General features: G+C 41.2%; 1 protein-coding gene across 1 annotated transcript in view; it reads left to right on the top strand.

Annotated features, from left to right (window-relative positions):
* col27a1b (collagen, type XXVII, alpha 1b) overlaps positions 1-16,072 on the top strand; it is a 100,662-nt gene that overhangs the window by 48,329 nt on the left and 36,261 nt on the right. The window contains exons 14-28 of the mRNA XM_079607373.1: positions 608-652; positions 805-858; positions 1,520-1,564; positions 2,904-2,957; positions 3,086-3,139; positions 3,235-3,288; positions 4,139-4,192; positions 4,297-4,350; positions 8,339-8,383; positions 9,332-9,385; positions 10,926-10,970; positions 11,074-11,127; positions 11,338-11,391; positions 15,159-15,212; positions 15,852-15,905. Coding sequence (XP_079463499.1) covers positions 608-652; positions 805-858; positions 1,520-1,564; positions 2,904-2,957; positions 3,086-3,139; positions 3,235-3,288; positions 4,139-4,192; positions 4,297-4,350; positions 8,339-8,383; positions 9,332-9,385; positions 10,926-10,970; positions 11,074-11,127; positions 11,338-11,391; positions 15,159-15,212; positions 15,852-15,905 — 774 coding nt within the window. The remainder of the gene's footprint in view (positions 1-607; positions 653-804; positions 859-1,519; positions 1,565-2,903; positions 2,958-3,085; positions 3,140-3,234; positions 3,289-4,138; positions 4,193-4,296; positions 4,351-8,338; positions 8,384-9,331; positions 9,386-10,925; positions 10,971-11,073; positions 11,128-11,337; positions 11,392-15,158; positions 15,213-15,851; positions 15,906-16,072) is intronic.

Raw genomic sequence — 16,072 nt, forward strand, 5'->3', positions numbered from 1 at the left:
GGTGAGGTCAGTTTACTTGAGCTAATTACAAGCCACCTAGCAACATCCTAGAAATTATTTACACCTCCCTAGCAACAACGTGGAAACACTCTAAAAACTACTAATTTCAAATACTCATGTGAACTAACTTTGTCCTCTCTAACCCACTTTAGCTGTCTGTAGCTGAGCCAACAGTAGCTTAGCTTAGCGCTAACCTGAGCGCCTGACCCTGTCAACGCTGCTGCACTGTAACCCTAACCATATCACAAAACGGACAAGACATGCACGCCTTCACTTCAATCCATTTCCTTCATCAGCAGTCACTCGGCAAGAGCAGCCGACCCGTAACATCTATCTGCTCTGTTTCAAAGAACAAGGAGAGCGAAAATACACAGGGGATTTTTTTGGCCTGTTGCTGAGGGAGGAAGTTGGTATGGCAGGTAGCAGCCGGCCAGTCACGCCACACAACAAGCTCCTCTCTGTACTTCACAGCGTGTCTCTTTCATTGGCTCACTGAGGGGTAGATGCAAGCCACAGATTAGCTTGCTATCAGGGAACAGAGGTTTCACCCCCCCTTCCCCAAGTGTCCTGCCAGTAACGCTCAGTATCTGCTCTCTGTTTCTCACAGGGAGAGCTGGGTGCCTCAGGTCCTGTTGGCATCCCTGGTTTTATTGTAAGTGAACCAACATTAAGTTATTAACATCTAACCTCATTGCTATGGTGCTTACCTTGCTGACAATGATTCATGTTGGCATGTAAAAAATAATGCATGCAGTGTACATTTTTATGCTTGTTTATGCTTTTTATGTTTGTTTTTTTTTGCAGGGTGATATGGGTCCTGCTGGAATTGTGGGTCTTTCTGGACTAATAGGACCAAAGGTGATTGCTTGAAATTATTATGAATATCCATGCTGAAAAGTCTGTTTCAAACTAGCCTAAATAGATTTGCTAATCTTAGCTGATTTAAGATGGTTTGGCTAGTCTCCCAGCCTGATAAGTACCCAGAACACGTCTTAAACCAGAAAAAAAAAAACAGCTTGGCCAGGCTGGGAGAAATCAAAGGATATTTTCACATACTACATTGGAATAACATTGGAATAAAATTATTATTTTAACATACAAATTACACATATTAACTCTTTAACTTTCAAGATTTTAACTTTCAAGAAAGTTAACAGATATCAATATTAGGATAGAATAAATACTAGGTCATACATCTAAAAAAAATGCTGGGACCAGCGTAGGATGCAGGTCGCTGGTGGTGGACTAACTACACCATCTCAGTTTTGCTTGAGAAAAGCATGAATATGCTGGTCCACCAGCTAGACCAACTCCAAACCAGCCTGGACCAACATTTAATTAATTCTGGATTTTTCAGCACGGACAGTATTACATAATATTGTGACTTTCTTTTTCAACTAGCATGTTAATATGGATTTAAGTATAAATTCCATTTGGCTTCCCTGGGCATCAATTCATAAAACAATGGCCTATTGTACAAGTTCTTCTTAATAACATTTGTCTCTTGGGTGTCTTGCAGGGTGTGCCAGGAAACCCAGGGGAGCCTGGACTGAAAGGTGATAAGGTGATCTGAATGCCCTTTATTAGCTTTTGCTTCTTCTGTATTTGATTGCTCAGAGCCGCTTTTGAGGGAAACTGAGGTCAGCTGTAACATACCACAAGCCATCAGTCACAGATACAAACATTTAAAAAACAGTTTGAGTTAAGTAAGATTCTCTTAAAGGTAATGAAGACTTTTATTTAGGAAGGATGCATTAAATTGAGTGCAAGGACATGTATAATGTTACAAAAGATTTCAAAAAAAAAAGGGGGGGGGGGGGCTTTTGAAGAATCTTGAAAAAAAAATGAAGCAGCAAAACTGTTTTTAACATGGTTAATAATGACAGTAATAATTGTTTCTTAAGCACCAAATCAGCATATTAGAATGATTTCTGAAGGATCATGTGACACTGAAGAATAAGTTGTGACACTGACACTAGTGACACTGAGTAAAGATGCTGAAAATTCAGCTTTGCTATCAAATGAAGAAAATACATTTTAAAATATTATAAAATAGAAAACTTATCAAACTTATAAAATAAAGTAAACAAGTGTCCTTGTTACAGTGTAAATATACATTTAAGTACTGAGTAATATTAATTAACAATTTCTATTATACTTACTCTGCACATGCTCAGTAGAGTTCTCTCTCTGTCTGTGATTTGTAAATAAACAAACAAATAAATTAAATTAAAATTAAAATACTTACTGAATTAAAAAACATAACTTTAAAATAGAAAAAACAGATTTAACATATCAGATCATTTTTTGAATGTAGGTCCTACTCACTATTCCTGATGAATAAATGACTATAAATAATTCAGCGATATTGATAAACAATAAAGAAATGCTTTTGTTATTGAGGCATGGATTTATTTGAGGTTCAGTGAGACTGGTCAAGGTGTCAACAGTTTAGCCTCTGTCCTGCTGCTCCTCATTTCTGTGGCCAGGTGCTGACAGCTCTGTACTTAAATATCATATTTTGCTGCTAGGCAAGACATGCATAAGGCTTTATTTTGGACAGCTACTCCGTACTCCATGTCTACAGTGAGTCTTCAGGCACATTGTAACATGACCAAATATATAGTTGAACTTGACTAATGCTGTGATTGAACTACTGGGACACCCAGACATAAAATGGACATGAAATGGAAGTTGTTTTAAGGCCCATTCACACCAAAAAAGATAACTATAGCGATCACTATATTTCTGTTTATTATAAGAACGTGCTGCAGTTATGTCGTCTGCTGCTTTAAGTTATGAGGGCACAATTTTTTATTCTATAAAAAAACAAGAATTGTCAGTTTTGATTTCATGGTGACGTTAAAGGCCATAGAGTGACGTTTCATTGTCTCTGTTGACAGGGTGATGTCGGGTTGCCCGGAGAACCGGGGGAACCCGGATTTCAAGGTGACAAGGTATTTCAGCTAACGGCTTTTTTGTTTTGTTTTTCACACAGAGTGTATGTGTATATGTATGTGCATGCATTTGTATTAACACCCCAAATAGAGGTTTTTATTTGAATAACTACATGCTGATTTTCCAGGGTATTCAAGGCTTGCCAGGTTTACCAGGAATTCGAGGAAAGCCGGGACCACAGGTTAATTCCTAGGCTTACATTTAATTGTATTTGACCATGTTTATTTATCTAAAATCTTTAGTGCTTATTTGACAAAAAGCTCTTTTGTCTTTTAGGGGAAGCCTGGAGATCGAGGCCCAGATGGTTTGCCAGGCCCACCTGGCCCTGAGGTAATTGTGCTGTCACTTTAGGCCAAGTGTATTCTATGGTTATCGCCTTCTCTGCAGCTGCACGCTGCAGCATCCAGCTGTGTCTTTTATTGGATCATCCAGTTTCTACTTTTTCAAAGTTATTGGAGGACTGTGTGAGCAAATGAATGGCCATTTATTTGTAGTGACTTCAAATGAACACAAAATGAAGGAACTACTAAAGCCAAGTGCTCAACAAGCACAGTTTTATGTAGTAAGTCTATGACTTTGGAGTTTTTGGTGTAGACTTAAAACATGAAAGCGCACTTGTGTGTAGCTGACAGACATGTCTCCAAAGCCTTTCTCATCTATATAATGTTTTAGCTCTTTGACTTAATTGTATTGTATGTGAGTTTGTGCATTAGTTTGTGTGAGAACGTAATTACACTTGGGGAGGACCCTCAGAAACTAATGCATAAACTCACACACAATAAAATTCAGTCAAAGAGCAAAACTATTTTTTTTATATATGTATGGATGAGAAAGGCTTTGGGGACATGTCTTTCAGCTGCATACAAGTGCGCTTTCATGTTTTAAGTCTGCACCAAAAACTCCAAAGTCATAGTTTGGCATAAACTATATAAGACTGTGCTTATTGAGCACTTGGCTTTAGTAGTTCCTTCATTTTGTGTTCATTTGAAGTCACTACAAAGAAATGGCCATTCGTTTGCTCACACAGTCCTCCCAATAACTTTTAGAGTGAGAAGTTGCAGTTGTGAGAGAGGGAGGGAGGGAGGGAGGGATAATAGAGTAGCTGTGACAGATCGAGTCTTCTTAGATAAAGTATAGAGAAGACTTTCTCTTATTGTGTAATGTTGCTACTTTTTCTCAGGGTTTTCCAGGGGATATTGGAGCACCAGGACAGAATGGCATTGAGGGCCCAAAGGTGTGCATCTCTCTTCTTCTTTAATGGTTCCCAAAATTTGTAATTGTGTCCCATATTGTAAAATGGTGGGAGATACAGTATGCTAAATTTGAGGTCCTTTCCAGGGGAATGCAGGAGGGAGAGGGATTCCAGGCCCTGGAGGAGTTCATGGACTTGAGGTAGGACCTGCTCATTCCTAAACCAGTGAAGGGCCTTACAAGGAAAACTGCATATAAATCCTGAATTTATAGCTGTAAATCTTATTGTACAACAGTTATAAACAGTTATAAACAGTGTTCAATATAATCATGTTTATGTGATCATTATCCTAGAAGTATTACTGTATGTGTAATTTAAAAACATAGAAAGTAATTTCATGAAAATAAGCTCAATACATCCCCATTTGTAAGTCTATTAGCATATACAAGGAAGCAATTTATAGTCAAAATAAGAATATGTAATAGGACCAGTTGTATAATTAAGTAGAATTAATAAATATTTGTTTTTGGGTTAAGGCAAATTTATTCATGTTTGGCGACATATCAGAACAAGACACATTCTTTTCTGTAAACAGCTGGATTTTTATGTAGCCTAGTTGTAAACCCATCAGGGCTTGGAGTGTTACCAATATACATCCTTGAAATGGCATTAGAATGCTCTGGACTCTATAATGTTTTAGGTAAATAGTTTTTCTAAAGAAAAACATTAATAAATACGACATTAATAAATAAATTAACAGTTTAGATTGTTGTTAAAAAGAAACGTCTGTTTGCAAGCTGTGCCTGTTGCTTCTTCACCAGAACAATGAAGCTCAACTTGCACAAATTTAAATCATGTGAACGAGACCAATTTAGAGAAATTATGCATTACTTGGTGTGGAAAATAACATTTGACTGTAATTTTTTTTACGATAAAAAAAACATCAACTCTGGTTGCCAGAACAATATAGTAGTAACATTACACGCGTTGTAAGCCGCGCTATAATGGTCCAATGAGGGTTTCCGATAGCACGGGGAAGGTTTCTTGCGCGTTCTGTCTTTCCAGCATCTCAAAGTAATTTGGGTTAAATGCAATACATTTCTCATATGTATTTACTCGTTATTTCATCTGACTCCATAAATGAAAGGTTTTAATAATATCTATGCATCACTAAAAGTGAGCGAATGTTTGATTATTACTTTTAGACTATTAAATGAACTAGGTCTTAGACTAGGTCAAAATCAGTTTGAATAATCAAATGTAACAATTTATTAAATCAGGTATCAGGTCAATTGTATAATCAATTCAAAGATAATCAATATAAAACATGAATAAAAAGAAGATGCGAACCCAACCTGGATAAATACATGAGGCTGGAAGTGAGCGCGTTGGGCTGTTTAGTGAAACTGACTCGTATAGCCTATCTAACGGCAGATAAAGTAAAACTGTAAATCTAGTCCTAATCAGTAATACAGTGCATGTTCGTTCACATTAACAGTTTAGATAAATAAAACAAAATATTTCAACTGTTTTGCTTCTGATATATAAACATTTAGATTAAATATGCCATTCTCATTAATGGAGTTGAACACTTAAACTACATGAAATCATTACTGAGAAGTTACAACATTTTTTTTATATTCAATAACTAGAAATATTTGTTGTGGATACAATGCTTTTGAACACTTTTCCTCTGGCATGCTGTGTTTTAATGTTTTAACTACAGAGATAATTGCTTATCATGATAATAGCAGATTGTCAGAGAAAATTGTTTAGTGCAAATAATGTATAGTATTTTACACTATTTGATTTATTTATTCAAAAACAAGGCAAGTGTAGTCTACTAAATTATTTTCATTAATGTAATGTGACGGCACATCCGTATTTCATATTTTCCTAATGTCTTGTACCGTTAAACATGTTTATCACGTGGAAGAATAATCATGCAAATGATATGCAGATGAGGATATGCATAGTAAAACTAGGCGTTGTAAGCTCCATATATGTTTATTTCGGGGAGGAGACGCGTGTGTGCACAATCTTCCACTGACTGGGATTTATAATGTGAATTCTGCGCAGGTTCTGGCGTACCTTCAAAGCAACAGGCAAAGATGAGCACAACCGATGTCCGTTGCATATGCAGATTGATATCTAAAAGTGTTTTTTTTTCTTATCACAAACATTTAGATATTTTAAATAAACAATAAAAAGAACTGGCTAGGTTAGCTGATTATAACATGTCCATAGTCCATAGATATCGCCGTCAGTTCGTAATGCCATTAACATTTTATCCGACAAGCGGATGCAGTGAGTTTGTTCATGTTATGTTTGACCATGATAGGCATGAAGCCTATATTAATAGAATAATGCAATAAATAGTAATTTAACAATATGAGGAGAAAAAAACTAAGAAGGAACAGTTCAATTTTATTGAAAAATCATTACATTCAAGCTGTCACAAAGAATTCTGGTTAATGTCAATTTACGTTTTTTCACTGTCACTGTAAATGAGAAGATTTCTTGTTCTTTTTCTCTTCCAAAAACTGTACGTTTAGCAGTATTTTACTGTAAAATTACATTAAATATCTCATTAGATCTATTACAGTTTTTCACCGTATAGAGTAAAGAAACGTACTGTTAACCAATTAACAGGTTTTTACCATAGCATTTTTACAGGCTTTTACCTTTAAACTTGTTTTTTTACTGTGTATGGCCAAGAATATAATGTTTAAATGTCTCAGAAACAACGCCACATTTTATATGGATCATTTCTGTTTTAACCCTCAAATGAATGTACCGGTATAAATGGACCATTGTATGGTATTGGGACCATTGCACCAACAGGGACTGTAATGTAATTCTAAATACAAAGACATTAAAATGGAATTGGTCGCCCCTTTGCAGTTACAAAAGCTTCCACTCTTCTGGAAAGGCTTTCCCCAAAGTTTGGGAGTGTTTCTATGGGAATTTTTGCCCATTCATCCAGTAGAGCGTTTGTGAGGTCAGGCTTGGATTTTTGACAAGAAGACCTGGCTTGCAATCTTCATTCCAGTTCATCCCAAAGGTGTTCGATGGGGTTGAGGTCAAGTTCTTCCACACCAATCTTTCCAACCATGTCTTTATGGATCTTGCTTGTTACACTGGGGCACAGTCATGCTGGAATAGAAAAGGGCCTACTCCGAACTGTTCCTACAAAGTTGGAAGCATAGCATTTTACTAAATGTCTTGGTATGCTGAAGCATTAAGATTTCCCTTCACTGATCCTAACCCCTGAAAAACAGCCCCATACCATAATCCCTCCTCCACCAAGCTTGACAGTTGGCAAATTGCAGTCAGACAGGTAACGTTCTCCTGGCATCTGCCAAACCCAGACTCGCCTGTCAGACTGCCAAACAAAGAAGCGTGATTCATCACTCCACAGAACACATTTCCACTTCTGCAGAGTCCATTGGCGGCGTGCTTTGCCCCACTCCATCCGACCTTTGGCATTGTACTTGGTGATGTGAGGCTTGCATGCAACTGCTCGGCCATGGAAACCCATTCCATGAAGCTCTCGCCATACAGTTTTTGTGCTGATATTAATGCAAATGGACGTTTGAAACTCTTCAGCTATGAAATCAGCAGAGCATAGGCAACTTTTCACACCTTGCAACCCAGCACTCGGTGACCCCGCTCTGTGACTTTACGTGGTCTTCCGCTTTGTGGCTGAGTTGCTTTTTGCTGTTTCTAAATGCTTCCACTTTCCAATAATACCACTTAAAGTTGACCATGGAATATCTAGCAGGGATGACATTTCACGAACTGACTTATTACAAAGGTGGCATCCTTTCACAGTACCATGCTTGAATTCACTGAGCTCTTCAGAAGGACCCATTTTTCCTCCACAATGTTTGTAAATGCAGACTGCATGACTAGGTGCTTTATTTTATACAGCTCTGGTAAAGGGTCTGATTGAAACACCTGAATTAAAAAATAAAGAGGTGTGTCCCAATATAGGCTTTTGTCCATATAGTGTATACTAAACATATCTCAACTTATTAGAAGCTCATTGGAATCCAAGGTGTTTTCAGAAAGCTTTTGCTCATATACATATCAAACCAAAGATAAAAAAGATTAACACCCTCATCAATATAATTTTGTAGATGCTTATTATTTCTAAAATAATAATGATCCTGTTTTAAACCACAGGGGGATCAGGGCCCAGTAGGACCAGCAGGGGCTTCAGGACTAGAGGTGAGTGCTCTCTTGAGATACCCACTAGATATCTTGAGTTAAACTTGAATTAGACATCTTAGCTATCGCCACATTAGCCTTATAACCTACTGACACTGTAAGGTACTCCATGGCTCATGACCAGAGGCTTTCCTTTAAAGCTATTGACGCTGGTTCATGTTTTGTTATAATGATAAGCTCTGTTGAATGTACATCTTCACATTTGAAATGTGGTATGATTGCATATGGTGCTTGCAGTATTTGTGACCAGTCTATTCCAGCCTGTTCATATTACGATCGTAGCATCGGTGGCCTCTTTTTTTCTTATACTTTTGTTGTTACAGTTGAGCATTGGTGATAAATAATAGGATTCACACACTCCTGTTGGTTTATGTCACTCTGAAAAGACTTTTATAATGTGTGATTTTCAAACCCTCCAAATATAACAATTTTCCTCTCTCCCAAAACAATTTCACGAGAGTTTGCTGCTCTGAACGCTGCATCCGGACTTGACCCAGATTCAGCAATGATAGTATATAAATTGTAGTGAAGAGTAGTCTGTCCTCATGCCAAAGACTGACGTACAAACAGCTGCATGTACCTGGCAGCAAGAGTTGAATCCAAATTAACAGTTCATTGCATTTAACCCAGTTTTTCATGCACATACCTTGCCAAAGAGCCCACAGTTTGGGCAGTATGGATAATTTAGCTAATACGAGAGGGGTCAGACATTAGCTAATAGAAGACCAGAGAAAATCCATCCAGTCTCCAACATAAACACTTTTTGAGACTCAGGGTGACTGATGCTTCTGTTTCGGAGTTATTTAATGAATCTGCTCTCTCTGGGAGAGCTGATATGTTGGTGAGTGGAGGAGATTGGTCCCAGGAACAGGAGATAATGAGATGTCAGGGAGTAGATTTAGAGGATTGGGAGTCCAGTACTATGGGTCATTTCTGCTTTCTGTTCAGGGCAGACCTGGGAGGAAGGGTTCGCCTGGAAATCCAGGGGATGATGGAATGAAGGTAAGAATTCATGACAGCCAAATGACCACTATAAGTCCAATTTTCCTCTTAAATGTGTTTCTTCAACTATGGCCCTATGGAAAATCTTCAAACTCTGACTACTTGATTTTAATTTGTTAAACCATGTAAATACAGTACATTCACTCATTGTCAGTTTATTCCTTCCACATAGTTATTTCATCATCACAATGGTGTATCATGTTTAACAGCATTCTGTATTTTTGTTGTACTATTTTGTAATACATTTATTGAAAACTTTAAAGTCCTCATGAAATCAAAAAGTTTTTTGGCTTTTAGAATGAATATGTTAGCCTTACTGTTATCTATAAGCTATGTGCTCCAAAACAATGACACAATTCACATTTAGAAAATATAAGGGTTCAAAACTTAGTCTCTCACTTCCACCAATATGGATTACCGATTTTAATGACATCACTCTGCACTTCAGCTTCTCATCAGATTTTCTGTCCAATCAAATGCTCTCAAGAATCTGAAGCGTCCCGCCCCCTACACTATACTGTAGATATACACTGAATCTCTGGCTGAAATTTTTCATTTGTTCACTCATTTACTATTTTCTACATGGTGAATGGCACATAGTGCACTTTATAGGGGATAGGGAATGATTCAGACAGTGTAAATATGCTTTCCTTTGGGGTAAATTAAGTCTGGATTGGGGTTAGTGTCACGCTAACTGCTGCAGTGCGTACAAAGTCTGCTCCGAACCAGAGACACAGTAGCTCAAAGCGGATCATATGCACAAGTCTGAGCAGACCGCAAAACGCATCGGACCCCTTTGAATAGTACACAGAATGCCATATTTTAAAGGGATATTAGAAACAGCACTGACATAGAGGAGAACAGTGCCATGCACCAACAATAAATTTCACACTTTTCCAACTACACATCCTCAGCTTGATTACATTCACTGTATTGCTTTAGTAACAGTTTCATATTAAATCTAAAAGGGGAATATTAGATTGTGGCTGTCATAAGGGCTGTCAAATGCAGCTTTACCAAACTTAACGGCTCTGGGCGAGCTGTGAATAAATGAAAAGCTATTGGTTATATTTTTAAAGGGGAGGTGCTGCTCAATATGTCCTGGCCTGTTTCAGTGGAAATTGCATCAACACATTGAATAACGCTGATTGTTTTAAGGCACTTCAGTGGGCCTTTAAGGCTACTTTCATAGCTAGCTTTTTCTATATTCCGAATACTCACAGACAGGGCCACAGGGTTTTCTAAATAAATGGGTCCCATAATTGAGCTTGCTGGTTGGTTTAGGGTGTTTTGTATATGTTTCTTGTCAGCAGCTTGTGTTGTAAATCCCACCTGTCTTGATTTGATTGGTCATGTCAAGCATTTTTACATTGACCAGCGGTTTAGCAGCAATAGTTGTCATAGTTGAAGAAACACCCTTTACTTTTTTTGTTTCCAATAATGCATAAGTCCTCATTTAACTAGATGTTATTATGTTGTTAATTATTAAAATTAACAACTAAGAGTTTTTTGTATTACAAATCTTGGCCCTTTGCTCTAGGGAGAGCATGGAATCAATGGAAATCCTGGGATGCTTGGTGAGAGGGTAAATACATTTTTGTATACATTTCTGGCACCTTAATAAACATGTTTTTAACTAGAGTTAATACTCTTTGATTGTTTTTGTCCTTTTTTATTGTGTACAAAAGGGTCTTAATGGTTTCATCGGACCTTTTGGTGAGGTGGGGCTTTCTGGAGAAAAGGTCAGTAGGTCATTTGCTTTCTCAACATTCAACTATGTGTAATCATGTTAAATTCCGATTCATCTTGGTTCCTGTTTCTGTGGCATGTGTTTTAAATCAAACGTCAAACATTTATGTTGGTTTTATATGATGGCCAATGTTGTCTGTCTTTGATGTTAGTATTATCTTTTACTGTATTGTTTGGCTTAGATGTGTTTCTTGTGCTGTCAGGGAGATCGTGGTGAGATGGGTCTGCCCGGGCCACCTGGAGAAAAGGGAGCGATGGTAAGGAGTAAGTCTGGATCTCGTCTCTGGTCTCAGGGGAACTCTAATACCCACTTAACCTTGAGCAGTCACTATAACTCAAACAGCTACAATGGTTGGAAAGTAGCAGTATGTGGGAAAATGCCTCATCAGCCATTTTCCATTCATGAGATAATCAGCTAGACCACTGCAAGAGTCATTTCCCTTTCAATGACATAAGGAAATTGTGGCCATTTGCTGTGTAAAGTGGTTTGGGCCACTCCAAAGAAATCCAAGAGCAACCTTCCTGCCTTTCCAAGAAGCTTTGTCGTCATTTCAATGTTTCAGCGGTTCCTATAAAACTTAAAACTGTCTGCATGTATTTGGTGCCCATGGCAATCCCAAAAAAATATTCATTGTTATAACTTGTGCACTTGCCAGCAAACAACATGGGAGTTTTCCTCCGTGTAAGTTTACATCAGAAATTTATCATGCTTATGAGAGCCCTTTCTTCTACACTGCAAAAAAAAGTTTTTCAGCAAAAATATCTAAAAGTCTTTACAACACTTGCAACACTGCATAAGATATTAAGGTTTTCATAGGTTGATTTATTTTTTCTTATTGCACTGGCAGATTTTTTCACTTTTTAAATTGTTATAGTCTCAATAAATTAAAACATCTGCCATTGCAGCAAGACAATTTTTTCTCAAGTAAATATATCTTGAAATAATTTTTAGGTATTTTAAATGGACTAAATACACAATTATTAAAATTATTTTTGCAGTGTATTTAGCCAAATTAGTGTCACGACACACACAAGAGAAAAGGTAAGGTCCATGCGCAATATTTATTTGAGGGGTAATCCGTACTCACAATCCAGTCCAGGCAAGGGTCAAAAACCAAATAGCAATCCAGAAACAAGAACACAGATAAGAACAGGCAGCAACAGGAACGGAAGTGTGGGGACATTAAACAAGGACTCCGTGACAAACACTGAAACTGACAGGGTATATATACACAAGTGCTAACGAGGTGACGAGAAACAGCTGAACACAATGAACACTCAGTGACAGACAGGATCATGGGAAATGTAGTAACAGAGTGTAGGACACCGTGCGGGAAGACAACCTCTAGTGGTACCCATGGAACCACCAGACACTGACATAACCTCCCCTCTACGGAGCGGCTACCAGACGCTTCAAGACCACAAGAAACAAACAAAACAAGAGTCCAGGCGGGAGGTGGAGGATCAGGGGGTGGGATGGGGGGCCAGGTCCATGGAGGGAAACAGGAACAAGGGGGAACGGCTTAAGCGGCGGCCAGGGCGAAACAGACAGTCCATCGGGCGGCCACGGCGGTGAAGACCCCTCGGGCGGCCACGGCGGTGAAGACCCCTCGGGCGGCCACGGCGGTGAAGACCCCTCGGGCGGCCACGGCGGTGAAGACCCCTCGGGCGGCCACGGCGGTGAAGACCCCTCGGGCGGCCACGGCGGTGAAGACCCCTCGGGCGGCCACGGCGGTGAAGACCAGGGTGAAGACGACCACTCAGGCGGCCATGGCGGAGACGAGCAGGGTGAAGACGACCACTCGGGCGGCCATGGCAGAGACGAGCAGGGTGAAGACGACCACTCGGGCGGCCATGGCGGTGAAGACCCCTCGGGCGGCCACGGCGGTGAAGACCCCTCGGGCGGCCACGGCGGAGACGACCAGGGTGAAGACGACCACTCGGGCGGCCATGGCAGAGACGAGCAGGGTGAAGACGACCACTCGGGCGGCCATGGCGGTGAAGACCAAGGCGGAACAGGAACAGACCCTGGCTCAGGAACAGTCACAGACACCACCGGCTCAGGAACTGGAACAGCAACAGACACCACCAGCTCAGGAACTGCAACAGACACCACCGGCTCAGGAACTGCAACAGACACCACCGGCTCAGGAACTGCAACAGACACCACCGGCTCAGGAACTGCAACAGACACCACCGGCTCAGGAACTGCAACAGCAACAGACACCACCGGCTCATGAACTGCAACAGCAACAGACACCACCGGCTCATGAACTGCAACAGCAACAGACACCACCGGCTCATGAACTGCAACAGCAACAGACACCACCGGCTCATGAACTGCAACAGACACCACCGGTTCAGGAACTGCAACAGACACCACCGGCTCAGGAACTGCAACAGACACCACCGGCTCAGGAACTGCAACAGACACCACCGGCTCAGGAACTGCAACAGACACCACCGGCTCAGGAACTGCAACAGACACCACCGGCTCAGGAACTGCAACAGACACCACCGGCTCAGGAACTGCAACAGACACCACCGGCTCAGGAACTGCAACAGCAACAGACACCACCGGCACAGGAACTGGAACAGACACCGGCTCAGGCACAGGAACAGACACCGGATTGGCAGGCGTGACGTGAAGCTCCTCTGGATCGGCAGACCTGCTGTGTCTCCTCCAAGCACGCAGTACTGCTACTGCATAAAAAAGGAAGACAGCCTTCTTTGCCATGGCAGGACTGATGGGAACAGCCTCCGGCACAGGAACCGTCTCTGCATCGGCAGACGTGACGTGGACAGTCTCTGGATCGGCAGAAGTGACGACGTGGACAGTCTCTGGATCGGCAGACGTGACGACGTGGACAGTCTCTGGATCGGCAGACGTGACGTGGACGGTCTCTGGATCGGCAGACATCCTGTGCCTCCTCCACGCATGCAGTACCCCCACTGCATAAAGGAGGAAGACCGCTCTCTTGGCCATGGCAGGACTGATGGTGGCCTGCTCCGAGACGATCTCAGGCATGACGGTGGCCTGCTCGGAGGGGACGGCCTCCGGGACGACAGCGGGCTGCTCGGAGGGGACGGCCTCCGGGACGACAGCGGGCTGCTCGAGGACGAACTCCGGGTCTTTGGGGAAACTGAAGGTCTTCCTCCTCCGTTTTGGATGGCGATGTGCAGGCTCTGGGCTGGACAGAAACCGCGGCGGACGGAGCTCTGGACTGGACATCACCAGCCCAGGGTCGAAGAGGGGCCAGAATGGAGAATGGTGTCGGGATTCCTCTCGACCACCTCCTCCACTGCGGCCTCCACGGGTCCCGCGAAATCTGACCAACCGGGTCCCCTCAAAAAATTGTCTCCTCTCCCGCTCGGTGGCTGGGGAAGAGACTTTAAAAAACATACCGCTGAATCCTTGCATGACGGAGTCCTTCTGTCACGACACGCACACACAGGGAATTAGAAATCCAAGAGCAGTTTATTTTAGGGTAATCCGTACTCACAATCCAGTCCAGGCAAGGGTCAAAAACCAAATAGCAATCCAGAAACAAGAACACAGATAAGAACAGGCAGCAACAGGAACAGAAGTGTGGGGACATTAAACAAGGACTCCGTGACAAACACTGAAACTGACAGGGTATATATACACAAGTGCTAACGAGGTGACGAGAAACAGCTGAACACAATGAACACTCAGTGACAGACAGGATCATGGGAAATGTAGTAACAGAGTGTAGGACACCGTGCGGGAAGACGACCTCTAGTGGTACCCAGGGAACCACCAGACACTGTGACAATTAGTTAGTTAGTCAATTACTAAATGACATGACAGTATGCAAAGTGTTGTATTGCCACACCACCAAGTTTACTGCATTAATGCTATTCAGCACTCAATCTGAAATGGTACTATGAAACAATTACAACTGAATAAATAGAATTACACTAAAATGTTAAGGTATCAGAAATGATTGCTTATTTTAGAGATTATTCTATAATGATGTCTGTGTTTGTGATTGTTTTTTAGGGACACCCAGGGGTTCCGGGTGAAAGAGGCCCATCTGGATCAGCAGGTACACCCGTAAGTCAATGTTATGTATTTTATATATATAAACTAAATTTATTATGCCTGGCCAAGAGTCTCTGCAAAAAGTAACAGCAGCACAGATCGCAGCTCTGTTTTGTGTCTTACTTTGCTGATGTAACTTCCAGGTTCTGTGCAATCTGGTATGAATCTTTCTAGGTAAACCCAAAGTACAGAAGCATCTTAAAAAGCCAAGACTGTCTCATTGTGTGCAATTATCAAATTAACATATTACCTCTGCACAGCACCGTTTACATTCTCCCATTAGAGCTGTCCATGCACATTGATGATAGACACAGACACTAACGGAATTACTGTCCTACTAAATGAAACCCGACAACTCGTTTCGTTTCTTTGCTCTACTCACACAAATGTTGATGTCATACAAGCGTTTGGCAGGAAATGTCTTTTAGAGGCACTCGGATGACCCTGTGAAGAGGGCAGAGTGCAGCGAAGTACAAACATAAACACCAGCCTTTGAAGGACAGAGTTTTCACCTTGCAGTTGTAATCGGGTCACGGGATGTTTGTTTGCCTGCCAGAGACTCTAGCCAGCTCTAGCTGAGTTTTCTGAGGGAACATTCTCTTGCTGCCTGGTTCAGGACTCTTTTCTTGTCCTCTGTTCTGCGTTCTCTAGGGGCCGCCCGGTTCTAGGGGCCTCAGCGGCACCAGGGGACCCAAAGGCAGAAGGGTAAGAACTGATCATTATTATTAACAGCAATGATGATTCCTGCATAGAAGTGCTTTGGAAAGTCAAAATGTTCGAGAATGAAATATTAGACAGTTTTATAAGTAAAGCAGTATAATGTTCAAGCCACGCTCATCTGCTTAAGTCTTAATTTCACAACTTTATCCGTT

The sequence above is a fragment of the Phoxinus phoxinus genome (assembly GCF_949152265.1).
Source record: "Phoxinus phoxinus genome assembly, chromosome: 3".
NCBI classification, from domain to species: Eukaryota; Metazoa; Chordata; class Actinopteri; order Cypriniformes; family Leuciscidae; genus Phoxinus; species Phoxinus phoxinus.